The following is a 23,309-nucleotide window of genomic DNA, read 5'->3' as shown; positions in this document are numbered from 1 at the left end:
CATGTCCTCCCACTGTTGCCAGCAGCAGCTGCCGCCCCAAAGGCAGCCTGGAAGTATCGGGAAAGAGTCCAGCCTTTCACAGTGGGCTGCTCCCCTCAAGACGTGAGGCCTGGCCTACCTGGCAGCTCTCTTGCCTTCCCTTGCCTCCTCTGTGCACTTCCCGTCATCCCCATCAGGGGCAGCGAGAGGCATACGAAGGAAGAACCGGCTGGAGCTCGGAAGAGAGGCTGCCCTTCCCAGTGGTGCCAGAGTCCCCCATGGCCTGCTTCCCTGCTGTTATCTCTGACCTGAGATTGGAGATAACAGCAGGGGACATGCCTCCAGGGGGCAGGGCTTGCAGGCCAAGGCCCCCCACCCCCAGAGGAACCCAAGGGAGCTCCGCAAGAGGACCAGGTCCACAGGTTGGAGGTTCCACATCCCTGGTCTATATTCTCCAGATCAGGCCTCAAGTGACCCCGACTGCTTTTCCACAGGTGACCAACGTGACCCAGAGTTTCTCCTTCGCAGTGGAGCAAGACATGCCAGTCCAGGGCCTGAAGCCCGCCGTGGTGACCGTCTACGATTACTACGAAACAGGTGAGAGAGGAAAGGGCTCCGCCATTTCAGACCTGCTCTGCGCATTTTGTACTTCTCCGTTAAGTCTTAAAGCAGCTCTAAAAAACATGTAAAATGCCGTACAGAAAGAATATTTACACACGTTCTCAACCCAACCCTTAAAAGCCACACATTACAAAGCAGTATGAGGACACCGGCGATAGCTGACATCTGTGGAGGGAGTTGTGGGAGGAGGACCCTGGGAGAAGCACCCTGCGCCCTGACCCTCTTTCCCTCTTTCCTTGCACCTCTAGATGAATTTGCCGTCGACAAGTACAACGCCCCCTGCAGTACAGGTAGAGTATGAACACTGATTGCCTCTTGCTGGGAGCTTCAGCCCTGCCCTGTGCCTCAAACCATTTGCTCTCTTGTGTTACGCCTGTTCTGGTATGGGGCTCCCTGTTATCTGTTTCTCTTATTTTCACATGTATTTACCTCTAATTCTGTTCCGTTCTGCTTCCTCCCCAATCTGCAATTAAAAAAAAACCCTCTCAAGGTAGTATTTAAATATGTACTTTTAATATGTATTTAAATGTGTGCTTTGCTGTGTTTAAACCCCCAAGAATGGTGTTGAAGCAGATGCATGAGTGCACAGTTTGGCGCCCAATGAGGCTGTGAGCCGTACATTAGTTTTAAGAGGTGCCAGTTAGGGCCTCTTGCAGGGGAATCTGCCGGGATAGAATTCTTCAAGCATCCATCGGTTGGACGCTTTAAGCTTCCTACCCAGTAGATAGTTGCTCAGGGGTGCATTAAAAAATGCCCAGTTGTAACGGGGTGAGGGTGGGTTTAGAGTGGCATTAGCAGGGGTTAACTTCAAAACTGACCCTTTGCCATCCAATCCCAATGTCAACATGGTGCTTCGCAAAGCCCTGTTGCCAGCACCGCTGTACTTTCCCCTCCTCTAAGGTCTAAGCAGACCCTTGCAACTCCCCACTCCACATCCCCTAAGCCAGGGTGGGAAACCTCAGGTCCAAATCTGGCCCACCTTCGGCCCCACTCTGGGATTCCCCAGAAGGCCACGTTGGTTTCCCCCGTCCTCAAAGGCCACAGTGCCTCTCCCAGGGCTTCGTTCTTGGTGATTAGGGATCCAAGCGAAACTGTGCTGGCATATTGGCCCTTCCCCTTTTGCCTTCAGCCCACTCCCCACTCCACACCCCCTAAGCCAGGGTGGGAAACCTCAGGTCCAAATCTGGCCCACCTTCGGCCCCACTCTGGGATTCCCCAGAAGGCCACGTTGGTTTCCCCCGTCCTCAAAGGCCACAGTGCCTCTCCCAGGGCTTCGTTCTTGGTGATTAGGGATCCAAGCGAAACTGTGCTGGCATATTGGCCCTTCCCCTTTTGCCTTCAGCCCACTCCCCACTCCACACCCCCTAAGCCAGGGTGGGAAACCTCAGGTCCAAATCTGGCCCACCTTCGGCCCCACTCTGGGATTCCCCAGAAGGCCACGTTGGTTTCCCCCATCCTCAAAGGCCACAGTGCCTCTCCCAGGGCTTCGTTCTTGGTGATTAGGGATCCAAGCGAAACTGTGCTGGCATATTGGCCCTGCCCCCTTTGCCTTCAGCCCCACCCACCCCTGGAATGTGGCCCCCAAGAGCTTCTCCCAGGTTGAATTAGGCCCTCGGGCTGAGAGAGGTCCGGCACCCCTGCAGCAAATCCTCTGAAACAGACACCTGCCTCAGGGGAAGCCGGGAGCTACTCAAGGTGCCCCGCCTTGAGCAGCAGAATTGGGGCTGCTGTTAAAAGGGCAGGAAATGTTCCTCTGTTTGGGCTATTAAGATGGTAGTCTGAGCACTGCAGTGTGTGAGACAGAGATTGTTTGGATTTTCTGCCTCCAACACCTTGTGCCATCTCTGCCTGAATCCTTGGCCTAAGGATGCTTATCTGATGCCCATTCCCCCCCCCCAAGCAGGTGCAACTAAACAAGTGAAGGGTTGAAGCAGGAAGGCACGTCCGTCGCCCCCTTCCGGATTCCGTTGGCACCTTCCTTCCTCCGGCGGACGTCGAGACAGCGAGTGGCAGGGACAACAGCACAGAGCACATGTTTTTCAGACTCGGTCCAAAAACAAATGCAAGTCTGGCCCATTTCCTTTGTTACCAAACCTGTGTGACTTCCTCATTCCACCGCTTTATGAGCTCCACGGCCTCTGCTTCAGCCTGCTCTGGCAACACCCAGGATGAGGAGCTGAAGAACTATTGGGGAAACAGGTGGGGAAGATCTGTAAGAAATCACTTTCTGACAACCAGCATCCGCTCTTCCTCACGTTTCTGTGCTGCCACAAGACCGATTGTTCTGCTGCTTCCCTCTGCTGGATGAAATAAAGCCATGCTTTCTGTTCCACAGGCATATATATCCCAAGCATATCTCTAACTGATAGTGTGATGTCCCTTTATAGGACAATCTGAGATCGGTATTGGACAAATTCCAGCAGTCACTGGTAAACATGGCTGTTTGGCAGGCTTTTGGGGTGGGTTAGGGTATTTTTAGGAATACAATGTTTTAATGTAAAATTGTATTCTTTTAAAACTGTTTGTATTGATGTACATCGCCCAGAGTGGCTGGGTGACCGGCCAGATGGGTGATTAAGAAAATAAATAAATAAATAAACAAACAAACAAACATTAGCAATATTTATCAGTGTTTGGAGAATTACCATTTTTATAAGCATTAACCACAAAGCTGAAAATACTCTAAGACCCTTGTAACCTCTAATAACCCTTTAATTATTGTAATAGTTCACTTATTTCCTTGTCACTGGAGATATGTATCTTGTTCTTTAAGACAGCTGATGATCTGTCTTTTTCTCTGTCTCGACCTCCCAATCTACCTGCTCCTCATGGCCATTCTGTCCCATGTTAGTCTGTCCACATCCAGTTCTTCACTGTCTGCAGTTCTCTGTGCTGCAGTTCAGCACAGGGCACATGTTTTTCAGACTCGGTCCAAAAACAAATGCAAGTCTGGCCCATTTCCTTTCCGTTACAGAAAGAATAATTTCTTTCTGTAATATATTTCCTAGCTATCTTTCAGGTCTGCCTAAAGCAGCTTCCAATATAATATGCTGAAATTGGGTATCAAATTATAAAGGCACTTTAAATTTAAACCTTGTTCAAAGCATCCAGCTTCAATAAACTACATTTTCAAATATTAAATACTATAGAACATTTTCAGCTGAAAGCCAGAGAGGACACGTCTGCTTTTAAAGCCCTTTGAAAATCAGCCGCAGATGGAGCCAACCATATATCTTTACAGCACAATACAAAAGAGCAGTATAAAAGCGCTCAGCAGCCTTAAAAACAAACAGCAAGAGGCAAAGACAGACAGACCGACAGACAGACAGACAGTATTAGTTGCAAGGGCAGGGAAAGAGAATGCAAATGGCTCCTTCCATCCACAGTCTCTGTGCTAATATCCTTTCCCAGGGGTGAGGGGAAGGAATTTAGCGGATCATGTTTATGAATTACTTCCATCAAAATGGGGTAAGCCAGCCTGGCTACATTTGGGGGCCTACACATACATACATACACACACACACATTTATTTATTTCTTTATTGTATATATTTCATTTCTATATTGCCCAATAGCCAATGCTCTCTGTTGTTCTGCTCAAGGAAAATGTATATTGTACATGCTGAGAGATGCATAAGGACATAAGAAGAGCCGTGCTGGATCAAACCAAGGGTCCCTCTAGTCCAGCATTCTGTTCACCCAGTGGCCAACTAGCTCCCCACAGGAAACCCACAAGCAGGACATGAGTGTAACAGCATCCTCCCCACCCCACCCATATTCCCCATTAACTGGTATACTGCCTCTGACAAAGGAAGTAATACTTAGCCATCATCAGAGGGTTTACCCTTAAAGGCAGACTAAAAATAATAATAAATAAATAGTAGCCATTGATAGCCTTATCCTCTGTGAATGTGTCCAACCCCCTCTTAAAGCCATCCAGGTTGGTGGCCATCCTGTGAAAGCAAATTCCATAGTTTAACTATATGCTGTGTGAATTCTGGTACGAAACTGGATCATTGATGGTATCCCTTGAAACAAGTCAGACTGGAGTGCTGGGCTTGGACTAGGGAGATCTAAGTTTAAATCTGTGCTGAGAGCTCGGGCTTACTTCCTTGGGCCATTCACTACCTCTCAGCCTACCTAACTTCACAGGGCTGCCATGAGCATAATATTGGATAACAAATTTCCCAGCAACTGACCTGGCAGGATTTCTACACCGGAAGGACTGCCTTTACAGTCACCATGGCTCAGTTGGCTATAGAGCAACCTGAAAGGAAGGAAGTACAGCCAGGGAAGGACACATTTACATGTTGTAGGTATTTTTAATGCAAACGTGTGTCTTGTGGGCTTGGACCTAGAGAATTTTCAGTACCTAGCAACACCCCTGAGCTAATCAGTAGTGCAGTGGTGAAAGTGATGGACTGGGTGCCAGGAGAGCTGGGTTCTAGACCCCACATGGCCATGAAAGCTCACTGGGTGACTTTGGGCCAGTCACAGGCTCTCAGCCCAACCTACCTCACAGGGTTGTTGTTGTGAGGATAAAACAGAGAAGAGGAGGATAATGTAAGCCACCTTGGGTTCCTTGCAAGAAGAAAAAAGGTGGGATATAAATGCAATAAATAGATAGATAGATAGATAGATAGATAGATAGATAGATAGATAGATAGCCAGTTTGATTACCAGATTAGTGTGTTTTCTTTATACTATGAGTACAAATAGTGTGTTTCACAAGCAGATTTTTGTCTGAATTATCTCAGAGGAGGGAAATCAAAAGCCAAGTGTGCCATCATTGTTTTATGTCATTAACTGAATGCATTTTTAGGTAATACATACTCTCCAGTAGATCTCAGCAAGATCTCAATGGCCTCCAATGTAATATAGCGGATTCCTAGCACTTAGGATCAGATGCCATCTTTAGTTTTCATCATGAGATGCTCCTTTGCATTCAGATCAGGCCTCAGTACAATAATGTAGCACTTGGGAATAAAGATGCAGCCCAGTAACCCAGCACTGGAGGGCAAGATAGAGAAGAGCTGCACAGCCATCATGTATTTCCCCTTCATACTCAGCTAGGTGGGCAAAAAGGACACGCAAACACTACAAAAGACTGGCATGCTGAAGGTGATCAGCTTGGCTTCATTGAAGGACCCAGGGAGCTTTCTGGCTAGGAAAGCTACGGTGAAGCAGATGGTAGCCAGGAAGCCCATGTAGCCAAGGGCAGTGTAAAACATGGCAACAGACCCTTCATTGCATTGCAGGATGATCTTCTAGGGTGGGAATGCCTGTCGAGTCAGAGAATGAGGGAGAGATGGCCAGCCAGATGCAGCAGATGACAACTTGAACTCTGGAACAGGAAATTATAATGGAATTGGCCAAACACCTCCCCAGCCAACTCCTTCCCCTGTTCCATGGCCTAGTGGCCAAGAAGGCCAGCACCACAGTGATTGTTTTGGCCAGCAAAGAAGAGATGGCAACTGAGAAGGTGATGCTCAAAGCCATTTGTCAGAGAAGGCAGGTCACTTTCCTTGGATGGCCAATCAACAGGACTGAGGGTGAAAAAGAAAGCAGCGGGGAGATGAAGAGAATGTAGGAGAGGTCCTGGCTGTATGCCTTGACTGTTGAAGGTTCAAGGTATTTAATGAAGATTCCTAACACAAAACCAGTGGTTAAGGACAAGTATAGGGCAAAGGAAGTTAGGATGATCCCCAAAGGTTCTTGATAGGAAAAGAAGGTGATATCCTTGGGGATACATTGATCTCGCTCTTTGTTTGGCTGCTGATCTGATGGACACTTGCTGCAATGATCCACATCTGCAAAGAATACAATTGTGTTTAGTTTTACTGACATCAGTCTTACATCCAGAACAGTCTGTGTTCTATTAGATTTGGGGTGGTGGGGGAGATGAGGATGTGGAAGTGGGAAGGAAACTGTAATGTTTAGTAGGGGATGTGCAGAGGCAAAAGCTCACTGGTAGAGTAAACAGAAGGTTCAGTGAGTGGCCTTATGACCTCCCCCACAAACAACCTCCCAAAAGGATCTCAGGTAGTATGGCAAGGAAAGCTGTCCCTGTGAGACACTTCAGAGAAGGTGCAGTCACAATAGACAGTACTGGACTCCATGGCTCGATGGGTTAATGGGTTGACTCAATGTAAAGCCAGCTTCCTGTGTTGTTCAGAGTTGCTGCTGTGTTAAGTCCAAAAGAGTTCAGGGGAAGATGAGATAGAAAACATATTACATATATTACATTTGAACCCTACCCGTCTTCCAAGGAGCTCAGTGTGCTATATGTGGTTTCATTTTCTTGTAGGGATGTCAGAGAATTCCACTATGGACTCCAGTGAGGCTGCATTCTTTAGAATCCGGCCCACCAGAGACCGTGGCGGAACGGCCTCTCCCCCCGTCACCCTGCAGAATCCCCCCGGGATGGACCTACCTAGTGGCAGGTGTGATGGCGGCGACGATGGCACCGCTGGTGGTGGCGGATGAAGTGGCGGCGGCTCCAGCCACTGCCAGGCTGATGCGGCCGCAAATGGTGGCCATCGTAGCAGCCGCCATTTGTGTCCCTACACTTGCCTGTGATAAGCTACATATATATTTCCATAGCCTATCACGGCTAAAACAGGGACGCAAATGGCGTCCCCTATGCCATTTGCGTCACCGCTTTAGCCGTGATAGGCTATGTAAATATTTACATAGCCTATCATAGGCTAGCATAGGGACGCAAATGGCATCCCCTACGCAGGATGCCATTTGCGGCCACAGCAGCCAGGCAGCGGCTGAAGGCTCTGCTGTGGATCGGCCTGGCCGGTGGCTCTGTGGACTGGCTGCGGAGTTGCTGGCTGGGCAGGATTCCGGGGGGGAGGAACAGATCACTTCCCCCACCTGTGGACCCCAACGGAGCCAGGTAAGTGGGGTTTTGTACACCCCTATTTTCTTGATGTGTTCTAAAGATGAATTTCTGATTCATTGTTGTGTTAACAATGAAATAATTGCAAATTATATGCTACTCTGAAACCCAAATAGGGAGAAGGGTGGACTAAATGGTTTTTAATAAATATCCTATTTTATTCTCACATCATCCCTGCAAGTCGGTTAGGCTGACTGATGGTGAAGAGAGTAAGGTAGTAAGGCCTCTCTCTGAAAAGGGATTTGAACTCAGAACTTTCCAGTCCAAGACCAACACTCATTACCAGACTGGGTAGTTATAAGGGATCCCGCAGGTAATCCCCATTCATGCCATGAGCTGCAATTCTTCAAGAAACCTTCATAACTTACCCTGTGAGAGTGTCAACAATTTGGCACCCTTGTGGAGCTCCTGGGTAGGGAAATAGTTTGGATTTTATTTCCAAATACACATTCACAGATTAATCCCCACTTTTCTCTCTCTTTTTTTACAGTAACTCTACTGCTTAGAACTGACTAGCTCTGTTGTAATATAAGTTCAGAATCACTAAGGAGGTAAAAGCAGCCTCTAAATACGTTTCTGATTGACTGCATCAGAGATGGAGCTTCTGTCACAATTAGTCCAGAAACAATCTGTCTCTGTTAACCGGCTGGCTTTTTACTCTGACCTTGATCACAAATAATGGCAGTTTGTATATTATTTAACCCACAAATTGCCAAATTTAGTTGGAGCGAGGAACATAGGTTGCTCGTGATATACAAATCAGCCCTCTGCATCCTTGCAATCATTCAATTCAAGAGTCAAAAGATGTCCTATAAGGACTTACACTCTTTTAGAACTCGTATTCTGCACAAACTCTGAGGTCAAACTGCATAGTTGTAAAAAGCCAAAACTGCTTGGTTATATCCTTTGTAGGCCCGTGCACCACTTTGGTCCGAAGCCCGAATAATGAAGTGAAGTGGGCTGATTTAGCGGTGCCTCGGTATGATACAAAGCAGAACAGAACAACACTGAGGTGCCCCGAAGCGAAGGTGCCTCTGTCCACCTCGTATATTCAGAGTGTTTCTGATGTGTTCTGAGCAGCCTAGACAAGCTGACTCCAAAATGTATCAATGTGTGAAAAATCAGGGAGGGGGAGGAGGGAAGGCGAAAGGCGAGAGGAGGATTAGGAGGAGGAGGAGGAGGAGGGAGGAAGGGACCTTGGGTGAATGGCCAAATTAGGGCTGAACTTAACCCAGCAGTGTCCAATCAGTGACGGTGGTGGTGGTGGGGGGGAATACTGCATATATTTAGGCAAAAACCTGCACTTGTTCATTGCCTGAGAGTGAGAGTGATCACAATGGTTTGGTTAGAGCTGCGTTCATTTCTTAAGTTTGGTTAGATTTCTGGGGCGGGGCGGCAGCTTCTTCTTGTACTCGCCTACCCAATCCTTCTCCATTCAACTCTTCTTTCTTTTCTACATTATGAACTGAAAAACAAACTTCTTTACTGTATTAGTTAGCTCCTTCTTGGTTTGTTCTTTTGCTCCCCCCCCAACACCCTTCTTAATTATTTCCGAGACTAATTCTCAGGAGCGCCCTGGTGGCCTCTTTTAGCAGATTCCAATAGCCAACTCAAGACACAGACAAAAGGATTCTTTTCAGAGCTTTAATCCTTTTATAACTTAATGACTCTTTCAGATGCTAATCACCAGCGACTAAAGCAAGGAACAGCAGAGTGGCTTAAGCATTGAATAGGTGGTTGATCCCCATTTGAAAGAAAGTCACTTGAAGACCCAGAACTACGCCTCCTTTCTGCGCCCTCCATCGCTTCTCGCTCTCTGTGTTAGGGATGTCAGAGAATTTCTCTACGAATCTCGGGGAGGCCGAATGCCAGCGCATTCGGCCCACCAAAATTGGTGGAGAAACGGTCTGCCCCCCCCCCCAGGACGGGACTTATTTTGTGTGAATGTACCTGGCAGCGGCAGCTCCGGTGGAGGTTCGGCGGTGGTTCAGCAGCGGCAGCTGCGGCGGCCGGTCTTCCAACCGGGTGCCGGCGCCGCCATTTCCAAATTAAAAAATTAAAAAACCATGATAGGCTACGTAAAGATTTACGTAGCCTATCATGGCTAGATTTTTAAAAAACACCGTGATAGGCTACGTAAATGTTTATGTAGCCTATCACGGCTGAGTGAGAAAAAAAAAACACCATGCGTACGCAAATGGCGGCGCCCATGGGTGCCGCCATTTGCGTTCCTTATTTTGGCACGAGTAGTCTACATAAACATTTATATAGACTACGGTGAAAATAAGGGGAACGCAATTTTTTTTTTTTTTCACTCAGCCGTGATAGGCAACGTAAACATTTACGTAGCCTATCACGGCTGACTGCAGGGATGCAAACGGTGGCGGCTACGGCCGCTGCCATTTGCGTCCCAGCAGGACAGGAGGATTCACGCCTGGAGGGACCGGGCGCCTCCCCCCGGCCAGAATTTTGGGGGGGAGGGATGGGGTGCCTCCCCCCTGGCCAGAATTTCAGGGGGAGGGACGGAGCACCTCCCCCCCACAGCGAATCAACTTTCGGGTTCAGGTAAGTGACTTTCGTACATCCCTACTAGGGATGGCGGAGAATTTCTCCACGAATCTCCGGGAGGCTGAATGCCAACGCATTCAGCCCCCCGAAATTGTTGGGGAAATTCTCCGCCACCCTCATACCACCCCCGCCAGGATGGGACTTACCTCTGTCGAATGTCCCTCTCGGCGGCGGGTCCCGGCGGCGTTTCGGTGGCATTTCGGCGGGGGTGGGGGCAGCGGCCGGTCTTCCGACCGGCTGCCACCGCCGCCATTTCCCAGTAAAAAAAAGTGATAGGCTATGTAATGATTTACATAGCCTATCCCAGCTAGATTTTCAAAGTCAGCCGTGATAGGCTACGTAAATCGTTACATAGCCTATCACGGGTGACTTTGAAAAAAAAAAAGCGCGTATGCAAATGGCAGTGCCCACGGGCACCGCCATTTGCATACATGCTTTTTTTTCCCCCCAAAGTCACCCGTGATAGGTTACACAACAATTTACGTAGCCTATCACGGCTGACTTTGAAAATCTAGCCGGGATAGGCTACGTAAATCGTTACGTAGCCTATCACTTTTTTTTTTTTTTACCATTTACTTTTTTATTTTGCAGCTGGGGAGATGGGGCACTCCCCCCGGCCAGAATTTCAGTGGCAAGGGATGGGGCGCCTCCCCCCGCCTGAATTTTGGCCGGGAGGGGTGGGGCGCCTCCCCCCCGCCAAGAATTTTGCGGGGAGAACCAAAGCGCTTCCCCCCCACCAAAAACAGCTGCAGGACCAGGTAAGGGACTTTCGTCCATTCTTAGTGGAACCGGGGGGAAAAAAGTGACCATCTAATCTGCCTCTGGTTTAAGGCACGGGCTGTCTGAAGATGTTCGAGTTTGCGATGGTTAGTTCTAACTTCAACTGGGTGCTGTACCCCCTCCAGAAGATGATGCCAGGTCTCCAAAGCAGATTTGATGGCCAACAGTTCCTTCTCCCAGATGGTATAATTCCTCTCAGACATGTTCAGCTTCCTGCAGTGGTAGGTGCAGGGTTGCAAACCGCCACCCACCCAATCTGGCTGAAAAAGCACCACCCCCACCACAAAGTCAGAGGCATCAGTTTGCACCACAAAAGGCTTCCTCAGGTTGGGATGTAACAGGGTCGGCTCAGAACTAAAAAGCTTCTTAAGTTCCTCGAAAGACTGTTGGGCAGATGCCATCCAATGGAAAGGAGATTTCCTGCCTTTAAGGAGGTCTGTGAGAGGAGATGTCAGCTGAGCAAAGCTGGGCAGGAACTTTCTGTAGAAATTACCAAACCCTAGAGAACGTTACAAGTCCTTCTTGGTGAATGGAGCCTGCCAGGAGACGACAGCCTGGACCTTTGTAGGATCCATCCTGATACCATCAGCTGAGATAATGTAGCCAAGATAGTCCCAAGAGGTTACGTCAAATGCACATTTCTCCAGCTTGGAATAAAGATGGTGCTCATGGAGGGGCTGGAGGACAGCGGAGACATGGTGCTGATGGGCGTGGGGGTCCTCAGAAAATATAAGTAAATCATCGAGATACACAATGAGGAAAGTGTCCAAATAGTCTTGGAAGGTGACATTCATAAAAAGCGAAAACGTGGGGGGGGGCACAGGCGAGCCCAAACGGCATCACTAGGTATTCATACTCTCCATACCAGGTGCCGAAACAGGTCTTCCACTCATCCCCCTCCCAGATGAGAATCAGATTGTAAGAGCCACACAGGTCCAGCTTTGTGAAAATCTTGGCTCACCCCAGGCGCTCCAGCATCTCAGGGATCAGGAGGAGGGGGTACTTGTTGGGGATAGAGACCGAATTCAATGCTCTGTAATCATGCACCGGGTGGAGTTCTCCAGATTTCTTGGCCACAAAGGTGGTAGGGATGCAGGTGGAGGAGGAGGAAGGGCGAATGATGCCATGTTTGAGGTTTTTGTCCAAAAACTCTCGCAGAGCTCGAAGTTCTGACTCCGACATCAAATACAGTCATCGAGCGGGGATGGTTGCCCCTGGAAAGAGGTTAATGGCACAGTCAAATGGGCGATGGGGGGGGGAGCCGGTCAGCCTCCTTCTTGTCGAATACATCCTGAAAAGCTGCATACTTCTCTGGGAGGATCATGGTAGCTGAAGAACTGCCAGAAGCAGATAAGGAGGGGGAGGAAAGAGTTAAAGTCCGGGCTGGGACTGGTGCCTCGATCGGGAGGCAATGCTCCCAGCAGTAGGGAGACGCAAACTCCACTTGCTGAAGCTCCCAAGAAAGCTGAGAATGATGCTTAGAGAGCCAGGGAACACCCAACATGATTGGGGAACCTTGGCCAAGTGAAACTGAATCTGCTCAACATGGGACTGGGCGCGCAGAGTGAGTGGAGCTTTAATCCGGGTCACCATGCCCGAAGAAAGAGGATGCCCATCGATGGTCTCCACTGCCAAGGGGGCAGGAAGAGGCATGGTAGGAATCTTGTGGAAGAGAGCAAACGTTTCATCCATGAAACTGGTCGTAGCCCCCGAGTCTACTAAAGCCAGGGCCTCCACCCCACCCCACTGGGAGGAGCGGAGGTGAACATGTAATAGCAGATGGAAGGGTGGGGGGGTTGCAGAAGGCACCCACCAGGTGTGGAACAGACCCCCACACTGGAGACCCCCAACAGGCTTTGGGGGCAGCCTAGTCAGGCCTGGGGGTGAGGAGGAGAAGGAGGAGGAAGGAGAGGAGGGGGAGGCAGAGGAGTTGCAGGTCTAGTGTGGCAGGTTTTGGTGAAATGTCCCAGTTTTTCACACCGAAAGCATCGGCGCTCAGCACACCGCCACTCTGTTTCCTCCGGGGGCAATGGGGCTCGGGTAGCTCCCAGCTGCATTGGGGTCTCCTCCGCCCCCACCGCAGGGGTGGGGGGTAGGGGAGGGGGAGGAAACAGGGGGGAATGGGAGGAGGGAAATCTCGGACCCCAGCTCCCGTTGGGTCTGCCAGCAGCCCTCCAACCGACTATCTGGAGGCAGGTCTGGATGAGGTCCTCCAAAGTAGGCGGGCTAGGCATGCGTGCCAACTCATCCAAGATCTCGTCGTTCAAACCATCCAAAAACTGAGCCACCAGAGTGGGATCATTCCACTGTAAATCCTGCATCAGCAAGCGAAAAGTTGTCGCATAGCTGGAAACTGAGTCCTTGCCCTGCCTGAGGCGGCGAATCTCCTAAGAAGCCGTCTACATGTGCAGGGGGTCACCGAAAAATCTGGCCATCACTGTCATGAAACCTTGATAGACCCTGAGCGGGGGGTCATTAGCGAGAAGAAGTCCCAAAGCCCATTTAGCTGCCATGCCTGAAAGTAGGTTAATGATGAAGCCCACACGAACCTGTTCCATCAGGAAATCCTCAGGTCAAAGGTGCATGTACAGCTCCGATCGGGCCCGAAAAATCTGAAAAAGTCCTTTCTCCCCAGAAAACTTCTCTAGCAAAGCCACCAGGCACTTGCAGCAGGGGGGGGGGAATTGGAGGTGGCGGGGGTTGAACTGCAGCTTGCAGATGCTAATCACCAGCGACTAAGCAAGGAACAGCAGAGTGGCCTTTGTGCCAAGTAGGCAGTTGATCCCCATTTGAAGGAAAGTCACGTGAAGACCCTGAACTTATGGGCTAGGGAGAGATCCTCCCTCTTTCCCTTGGGTCCACGGGAAGCGGCCGTTGCTTGCATGCCAAACGAGCGCTACGCCTCTTTTCTGCGCCCTCCATTGCTCTTTGTTCCCAGCGTCTGCGTCGAGCATCTAGCAAGCCCCGTTCCCGCACCTTCTCACTGCTAGGATCACTATCTATCTCAGGAATGCTGGCAGGAGGAATCTCTGCCAGCTGCTGTGCCTGTGAGGGATGAGCTGGCTCCTCTCCACGGATTGCTGATCCTCCTCAGAATCAGAACTGCTCTGGGGCTCTATGGGCTCAATTTGCACCCTGACACTAATATGCCTTGGAGGGCCAGGCATTGTTGACTTATTTGTGGCCCCAGGCAGCTTTTCCGTACAGAATATGAGGTCAGTGCCCATTGCCACGTATTAGCTCTAGAACTACCACAGGTCCCACAGGTTGCTCTGTCTTCCTGCCCCTGTCAGAAGACCACTGAGAGCCTGAGGTCTTTGAAACCTACAGCAGAGATCACCAACTGCATATATAAATATGAACTGGATAATGATGCACACTTGCTACACTCTCAGTTCACCTGCATCCTTTTTGAAACTAAAAAACTGTCTGAAATTTGGCAGATGTGGTGTGGCTAAAATAATAATAATATTAAAATATAAAATAAATACAAAATATTCATTTTGTGTGCGTTAGAACAGAAAAGCACATTACTACAAAAGCAAACTACTCTGCCGGCCTGCATGCCAGATAATGTGTGTATTCCGCCAAAGAGAGCCTGAATAGGAAGGAAGTACTAGGGTAAAGGGGTTGTTTGCACTTCAAAGAAACCTACAACAGAGATTCAGGATAGTGACCTCCTCTGCTTCAACACACCTGACCTAACTTATTATCCCTTCTGAGTTTGGTTTGAATTTCTGAGCAAGAGGGGAAGCATTTGATGCGACTTCGCAGCTGCGCATGCATGCGCACTCATATGCACATTATGGCTCTGTGCAGAGTACATGCACGGCATGCAGAAAGGACCAATCCCTGGCAGCCTCTCCAGCAGCAACCAAAAGCAAACATTCAAGGTAGCTGGTCATCGCCCAGCGGTTGGTGCCCTGCCAGGAAGCAGAGTCCCCCGTGTGGGAATCCTTAGGTGTATCATCGCCTTGTCTTTTCATTCTGTCTGGCTGACACAGCTTGTCTCATAGGTACCGTAAACCAGAGACACCAACCCAGGCCCTTTCTTAGGGGTCAACAAGCAGTGGTGTGGTGGATTCAGGGGTTGCGGGGATGCAGCACCAGCACTCTTCTCTTAGCAGGGAGGCTGATGTCATCTGGAACCCTCCCTGTTCCCTCTGAGCTTCTGCCATGGGTTAATTCCTAGCAGGGCTTAGCAGAGCACGCCAGCTGACATTTTGAATATGCAAGCAGAAGTGCTATCGTAGCTTGCCATGCCGTGTGAACTGGCATCATGCGTTGTTTGATGGGGTAGACATACATTGCTCGTTTTAGGGTTCTTTGAGGGTTGTCTAACCCCCCACAAACAACCCAAGATGCTGGGATTGCATGACCCAGCAAACTATGGCAAGCAGGGGTGCTCATGGCCCCTGGCGCAACATGATAGGCCCGCACCTCAATTAAGTTGCAGCCGGTGTGTTGTGCAAACTGGGGCCCAATCTACATGGAACTGCAATGAGAAGCGCTTTATGGTTATATTAGGGATGTCAGACAATTCCGCGACGGATCTTGGTGAGTCCGAATGCCAGTGCATTCGGCCCCCCAAAATCCATCGCAGAACGAAGCCCCTGCCCCACCGACCCACGAAAGGTACATGGGACGAAGTCAGTCATGATAGGCTATATCAATGTTTACGTAGCCTATCATGGCTGACTTAAAAAAAACCAAAAAAACACCAGCGTACGCAAATGGCGGCGGCCATGGCCGCCACCATTTGCAGTCCTTATTTTGGCACGTCTTAGTCTACGAAAACATTTACGTAGACTAAGACGGTGAAAATACGGGGAACGCAAATAGCATCTACGCTATTTGCGTTCCCCTTATTTTCGCCGTCTTAGTCTACGTAAATGTTTACGTAGACTAAGATGTGCCAAAATAAGGAACGCAAATGGCGGCGACCATGGCCGCCGGCATTTGCATACGCGCGTTGTTTTTTTTAAAAAAAGTCAGCCGTGATAGGCTACGTAAACATTTACATAGCCTATCACTTTTTAAAAAAAAAAACTGGAAATGGCAGCGGCGGCAGCAGCCAGTCGGAAGACTGGTTGCTGCAGCCGCCGCCAAACTGCCACCGGAGCTGCCGCCGCCAGGAAGATCCGCCCAAGGTAAGTCTCATCCTGGGGGTGGGGGGGGGTGGCGGGCCGTTCCGTCACCGATTTCAGGGGGCCGAATGCGCTGGCAATCGGCCTCCCCGTGATCTGTGGCAGAATTTTCGTACATCCCTAGCTCAGAGTCACCGACTCATTCAGCTGGAGACAGATTTTCTCAGGGGTCTTGGGCATGAGCACCAAGTACTGTCTAGAACATAGGAACATAAGAAGAGCCTTGCTGGATCAGACCATGGGTTTATCTAGTCTAGCAAATTACATAGTTCAACTATGCACTGGGTGAAGAAATAAATTCTTCTATCTGTCCTGAATCTCCCACTAATCAGCTTCATGAGATGACTCTGGGTCCTAGTATTATGAGAGAGAGAGAAACATGTCTCCCTATCCACATTCTCCACACCATGCATAATTGTGTACACGTCTATCATGTCTCCCCTTACTCTCCTTTTTTCCAAGCTAAACAATCCCAGGTGTTGTTACCTTCCTTCATAGGAGAGATGTCCAGCCCCTTAACCTTTTTAGTTGCCCTTTTCTGAAATTTTCTAGCTCCACAACATTTTTTTTAGGTGCGGTGACCGGAACTGTGCATAGTATTCTAAATGTGGTCACACCATCAAGTTGTGTAATGGCACTATAATATTGGCAGTTTTATTCTCAATAAATGGAGAGGGGGTAAAGAGGTCCCATCAAAGGGAACCCACCAGACCTTTCTAACCAGAGGCAAAAGTGGGATTAGTCTCCACACTACAAGCAGAGATCCCTCTTTCAAATTGCCATCACCTCTGCGAAGGTAAATGAACCATTGTCTGTTTCCAGCCATGGAGAGTCCTTCTTTTGGGTCATTCTTTCTCTGCATTTGAAACATCTGCCATGCAAAGAGAGGTGATGCATAAGGCAAAAATCACTCTCTGATGATTACTTTACATTTTGAAACCGTGGGTTGTAGCTCTCTATAGTGAACCATGCTGAAGATCATAGAATCATAGAATCATAGAATAGTAGGGTTGGAAGGGGCCTACAAGGCCATCGAGTCCAACCCCCTGCTCAATGCAGGAATCCAAGTCAGAGCATCCCTGACAAATGGCTGTCCAGCCTCGTCTTGAAGGCCTCCAGTGTGGGAGAGCCCACCACCTCCTCAAGTAATATGTTCCATTGTCATATTGCTCTTACAGTCAGGAAGTTTTTCCTGATGTTCAGCCGGAATCTGGCTTCCTGTAACTTGAGCCCATTATTCCGTGTCCTGCACTCTGGGATGATGGAGAAGAGATCCTGGCCTTCTTCTCTGTGACAACCTTTCAAGTACTTGAAGAGTGCTATCATATCTCCCCTCAGTCTTCTCTTCTCAAGGCTAAACATGCCCAGTTCTTTCAGTCTCTCTTCATAGGGCTTTGTTTCCAGTCCCCTGATCATCTTTGTTGCCCTCCTCTGAACCCTCTCCAGTTTGTCTGCATCCTTCTTCAAGTGTGGTGCCCAGAACTGGACACAGTACTCCAGATGAGGCCTAACCAGTGCTGAGGAGAGGGGAACTAGTACTTCCCGGGATTTGGAAGTGATGCTTCTATGAATGCAGCCTGAAATAGCATTTGCCTTTTTTGCAGCCACATCACATTGTTGGCTCATATTCAGCTTGTGATCGACAACAATTCCAAGATCCTTCTCGCTTGTAGTGTGGTTGAGCCACGTATCCCCCATCTTGTAACTGTGCATTTGGCTTCTTTTTCCTAGGTGCAGAACTTGGCATTTATCAATATTAAATGGCATTCTGTTTTTTTCTGCCCAGCGCTCCAGTCTATCCAGATCACTTTGAATTTTGTTTCTGTCTTCCAAAGTATTAGCTATCCCGCCCAATTTGGTGTCATCTGCAAATTTGATCAGCATTCCCTGTACCTCCTCCTCCAAGTCATTAATAAAAATGATGAAGAGCACTGGGCCCAGGACTGAGCCCTGCGGTACCCCACTCGTTACCTCTCCCCAGTTTGGGAAGGTCCCATTGATAAGCACTCTTTGAGTCCGATTCTGTAGCCAACTGTGGATCCACCGGATCATTGTTTCATCTAGCCCACTTCGAGCTAGTTTGCTCATCAGGATATCATGGGGCACTTTGTCGAAAGCTTTGCTGAAGTCGAGGTACAGAATGTCTACAGCATTCCCACGGTCTACAAGGGAGGTGACTTGATCCAAAAATGAGATCAGATTTGTCTGGCAGGACTTGTTTTTGACAAATCCACGTTGGCTTCGAGTAATCACGGCATTGTTGTCAAGGTGCTTCTAGATGGATTGCTTTATGATCTGCTCCAGAATTTTCCCAGGGATTGATGTCAGACTGACTGGTCTGTAGTTCCCAGGTTCCTCCTTTTTACCCTTTTTGAAGATAGGGACAACGTTAGCCCTCCTCCAGTCATCTGGCACTTCCCCGGTCCTCCATGATTTCTCAAAGAGAATAGACAGCGGTTCTGAGAGTTCTTCTGCCAGTTCCTTTATTACCCTAGGATGCAGTTCATCTGGCCCTGGAGATTTGAACTCATTCCAAGTAATGAGGTGTTCCTTGACCATATGCCTGTCGATCTCAAGCTGCAATCCTGCCCCTTCAGCCTGGACTTCGCCTTTGCCAGGGGGGTCATAGACCCTCTTTTGGGAGAAGACTGAGCCAAAATAGGAATTGAGCACCTCTGCCTTTTCTTTGTCATCTGTTATTATTTTGCCATCCTTATTTAATAGCTGAACCACCATTTCTTTCCTCTGCTTTTTACTATGCACGTAGCTGAAGAAAGCCTTTTTGTTATTTTTAACATCCCTTGCTAACCTCAGCTCATTCTCAGCTTTAGCCTTCCTGACGCCATCCCTGCAATTCTGTGCTATCTCCCTGTACTCTTCCTTTGTTACTTAGCCTTCTTTCCACTTCCTATATGTGTCCTTTTTTTGTTTTCAGGTCATCCCTAAGCTTTTTCTGAAGCCACATTGGCTTCTTCTGTTGTCTTCCACCTTTTCTTCTTGTTGGAATTGCTTGTGATTGTGCCTTGAGAATTTCCTTTTTTAAAAGCTCCCACCCATCTTGGACTCCTTTTCTCGCTAGCATCGCTTGCCATGGGACCTTACTGATCATTGTTCTGAGTTTATGAAAATCAGCTTTCCTAAAATCCAGGGTACGCATTTGACTACACTCGGCTTTTGTTTCCCTTAGAACCAAGAACTCAAGTACAACATGGTCGCTTTCCCCCAGAGTTCCTGTAACTGCTACTTTATCCACTAAGTCATCTCTGTTGGTTAGGATCAAGTCAAGGATAGCCGATCCTCTAGTTCCTTCCTCTACTTTCTGTAGGAGGAAGTTATCCACCACACAAGTCAGGAATTTCCTGGAGCATTTGTCTCCCAACAAATGTTTTGCAGCATTTGTCTCCCAACAAATATCGGGGAAATTGAAGTCCCCCATTACTACTACATCATGCTTCCTTGAAACATTGGCTATTTGCTTTTCAAAAGTTTCATCCTTGTCTTCTCCTTGATTGGGTGGCCGGTAGTAGACTCCGACCACCAGGTTCTTTTTATTCTTTGCTCCATTTATTTCAACCCAGATGCTCTCGATGGGGCTACCAAGCTCCTCCTCCTGTCTTTCTGTGCAGAGATATGTATTTTTCACATACAGTGCAACCCCACCTCCCTTTCTGTTGCTCCTGTTCTTTTTGAACAAGTTATATCCTTCCATTGCTGTATTCCAGTCATGAGAGTCATCCCACCAAGTCTCAGTTATACCTATCAGGTCATAATTTCCCTCTTGTATTAAGAGTTCGAATTCATTCTGTTTGTTTCATCATGAACCACCCACAGTCATCACTCCTAGTCCTTTGATGGGACCTCTCCCCCCCCCCTCCATTTATTGAGAAAGAACTGCCAATACAACTGTCACAGTGCCCTCACACACCTCGATGGTGTGACCATGTTCAGAATACTGGGCACAGTTCTGGTCACCGCACCTAAAAAAAGATATTGTGGAGCTAGAAAAAGGTCAGAAAAGGGCAACTAAAATTGTCAAGGGGCTGGAGCATCTCCCCTATGAGGGAAGATTAAGAAAGATTTTTAAAAACAGAAAATGGGAAAATGTGTCTTCTAAGTTAGGGCATGGGATCAATGTGTCAGTCTGTGGTGTGTCTTTTTTAATAATAATAATAATAATAATAATAATAATAATAATACTTCATTCCTTGGGGTTGTGCATAACAAAAATGAGCGTTTGTCTGGATGATCTCAGAGTAGTACGGGAGACAAATGCGCCATGAAATGTTTTTATTTTTACATGAATTCTAGTTGACAAGATTTCATATCATCATCAGAGATCCACATGGCATTCCTCAATGGCCTACCACTTAATGCAATGAACGTATGAAGGTTGTGGTTGTTGCTTGGAATTTGCTGTCTGAAAGAGCAAGAGATGTCGCATCTCTGTTTCTATCAGGAACAGAATCATACGAAAGGATTATTCCCTTTGGAGAAATGTATATATGTATGACAATTATCTCTGGATGGATTTTTTTTTGCTACTGGGAAAAAAGAGATGATGTTTCTGCTAAGTGAGGAGATAATGTCAATGTGTCAGCCTGTGGTGTTGTTTTATTCTTGGGAGCTGTGCATAACACAAACAAGTGGGTGTCTGGATTATTTCAGATGGGGGGAATATTCAGGAGTGACATACAAATGTTTTTGTCCTTTGTTCTTTTCATTTGAATGATGTCCAAATCATCTTCAGAGATCTATATGGCATTCCTGAATAGCCTACACCACAGAACAATGAACATATGAAGGTTGAAGTTGTTGCTTGGCATTTGCTGTCTGAAAGAGCAAGTCCTGTAGCATCTCTGTTTTAATCAGGAACAGGATTAAACCAAAGGATTGCTTCTTTTTGAGAAATGTATTCATGCTTAACAATTATCTATATATCGCCTTTCTGTGTAAGCACCCAGTAAGTGGTCTACAAGTAAGACAACAATACATCCATGGAAACCACTGAAATCAACATTAAAAATACCATATCTTGTAGGGTGGTTGATGGCAGAAATTCCTGTGGGGGAAGGGAGGGACAGTCTAACTGGATCAGGGGCCTGAGGGGATCTTTTCCCGCCTTCCTCCCAGTCTCCAAATGAAGACATGTATTTGAATAATGCATCTGATTGTCACTCAGTGATGAGGGGAGTATAGCAGAAGACGGTCTGGTGGCCCTGAGCAAAATGGCTGGTCCCTGAGGTGATCAAGCAGAAGGATCAGAAACTCCATTTGCAAAACTGCTCAGCCTTGTCAGCCAGGCAAGAGTCAATAGAGAGACCCTGTTGGCTTCTTGTGCCTCCTGATCCCTGCTGGGTGGAGGCTGGAGTGAGGCTCTCTGCCCCTCTGCAGTGTTGGTGATGCTGCAACATAGGTGAGACCAGACCACCAGTTCCCTCCTCTTGAATGGCTCCAGGCAGGCATGAGCAGGGAGGTGCTTGGACACTGCCACTCGGGTCCCTCATTCAAGACCACTCTTGGTGCCCTCCTAATCCAGGGGGTGGGCAACTCCTGGCCCTCCAGATGTTTACATTTACAACACCCATCAGCATTGGCCAGCATCACCACTGGTGAGGAATGATGGGAGTTGCCGGCCAAAACATTTGGAGGGGCACAACTTCCCCACCCATTTCCTAATCCATAGTTTTTATTTACAATTTTAAAAGTACCCACTGGTCGCAATAGTGCATCTATCAGTCCTCGTCTTAAAAAGGTAAGTGAACAATTGCTAGAGGGATGTGATGCCAGAAGGTTAATATATATATGTTTTCCAGGGTTCCCACTCCTTGCATGGAAGGCCTCCCTCTATTTTTGGATCTACCTGCAACCCACAGGAAAGCAACAGGCAGTGGATCTGTTCCATAATTCTTTTGCCTCCATCAGAACATGTGATTCTTATCCAGACTGTAGTGTGGGTGGAATTCTTCCTCATCTCTAACTCTGATAAGATGCCATCTTTCGTTTTCAGGAAGAGATGCTCCTTTCTATTCAGATCTGGCCTCAATACAATAATGTAGCACTTGGGAAGAAAGATGCAGCACAGCAACCCAGCACTTGAGGACAAGATAGAGAAGACCTGCACGGCTACCATGTATTTCCCCTTCGTGCTCAGGTAGGTGGGCACAAAGGAGACCCAAACACTGCAAAAGACTAGCATACTGAAGGTGATCAACTTCGCTTCATTGAAGGCCCCAGGCAGATCTCTAGCTAGGAAAGCCACCATCAAGCAGGTGGCAGCCAGGAAGCCCATGTAGCCAAGAGCAGTATAAAACATGGCAACAGACCCTTCATTGCATTCCAGAGTAACCTGCCCAGGCTGGGAGTGCATGTCAGAGTCAGGGAAGGGTGGAGAGATGCCCAGCCAGATGGAGCAGATGACAACTTGGACACTGGAACAAGAAATTACAATGGAGTTGGCAAGACTCTTCCCCAGCCATCTCTTCACCTTGTTCCCTGGCTTTGTGGACAGAAAGGCCAGCATCACGGTGATCGTTTTGGCCAACACAGATGTGACAGCCACTGAGAAGATGATGCTGAAAGCTGTTTGTCGGAGAAGGCAGGTCACTTTCCTTGGACGGCCAATGAACAGGAAGGAGGACCAAAAGGAAAACAGGAGGGAGAGAAGGAGAATGTAGGAGAGGTTCTGGTTGTTGGCTTTGACTATTGGTGTTTCTAAGTATTTAATGAAGGTTCCTAACACAAAGGCTGTGATTAAAGACAAGAAGAGTGCAAAGGAAGCCAGGATGATCCCCAAAGGTTCTCCATAGGAGAGGAAGGTGATATCCTTGGGGACACATTGATCATGGGCCTTGTTTGGATGTTGATCTTCTGGACACTTGGTGCAATGGTCTGCATCTGAAAAGAAGGAGTGACCTCAGCGTCATTAATATCAGTCATACATCCAGAAACAGCTGTGTCCTATTCCATTTGGAAGAGAGATGGGAGCATGGAAGAGGTCAGGAAACAACAATGTGTAATAGAGTGCAGAGAGAGAGAGAGAGAGAGAGAACTTCTCTCATTTCTCAGTAGAGGACCTGCTTTCTGATCAGTAGGTTCTACCCATTGCCTTATCACCAAAGAAGGATCTCAGGTCATTGGGGCAGGAAACCTGGATCTGAGAGCTGATGCCAGCCTGTGTAAAATAGTAAATACTGAGCTTGAGCGATTTTTTGGATGACTTGGAATAAAGGCAGCTTCCTGTGTTGTTCAAATATGAATTAGTAAGTGTGACAAGTCAAACATTGTCCAGGAGACGGTGTTTTTTATCCT

The 23,309-nt window shown here is 48.0% G+C and overlaps 1 protein-coding gene across 1 annotated transcript in view; it reads left to right on the top strand.

Annotated features, from left to right (window-relative positions):
- The window catches only part of LOC146356366 (alpha-2-macroglobulin-like), a 77,320-nt gene extending 73,582 nt beyond the window's left edge, over positions 1-3,738 (top strand). The window contains exons 35-37 of the mRNA XM_084841099.1: positions 474-576; positions 849-890; positions 2,501-3,738. Of these exons, the coding sequence (XP_084697225.1) occupies positions 474-576; positions 849-890; positions 2,501-2,529 (174 nt within the window). The 3' untranslated portion in view covers positions 2,530-3,738. The remainder of the gene's footprint in view (positions 1-473; positions 577-848; positions 891-2,500) is intronic.
- The last annotated feature ends 19,571 nt before the right edge of the window (positions 3,739-23,309 follow it).

The sequence above is a fragment of the Heloderma suspectum genome, chromosome 2 (assembly GCF_057233095.1).
Source record: "Heloderma suspectum isolate Gila_16-S chromosome 2, 16-S_ref, whole genome shotgun sequence".
In the NCBI taxonomy this organism is placed as follows: domain Eukaryota; kingdom Metazoa; phylum Chordata; class Lepidosauria; order Squamata; family Helodermatidae; genus Heloderma; species Heloderma suspectum.
Note: the sequence above shows the minus strand (reverse complement) of the source record. Positions and strands in the feature narration are given on the sequence as shown.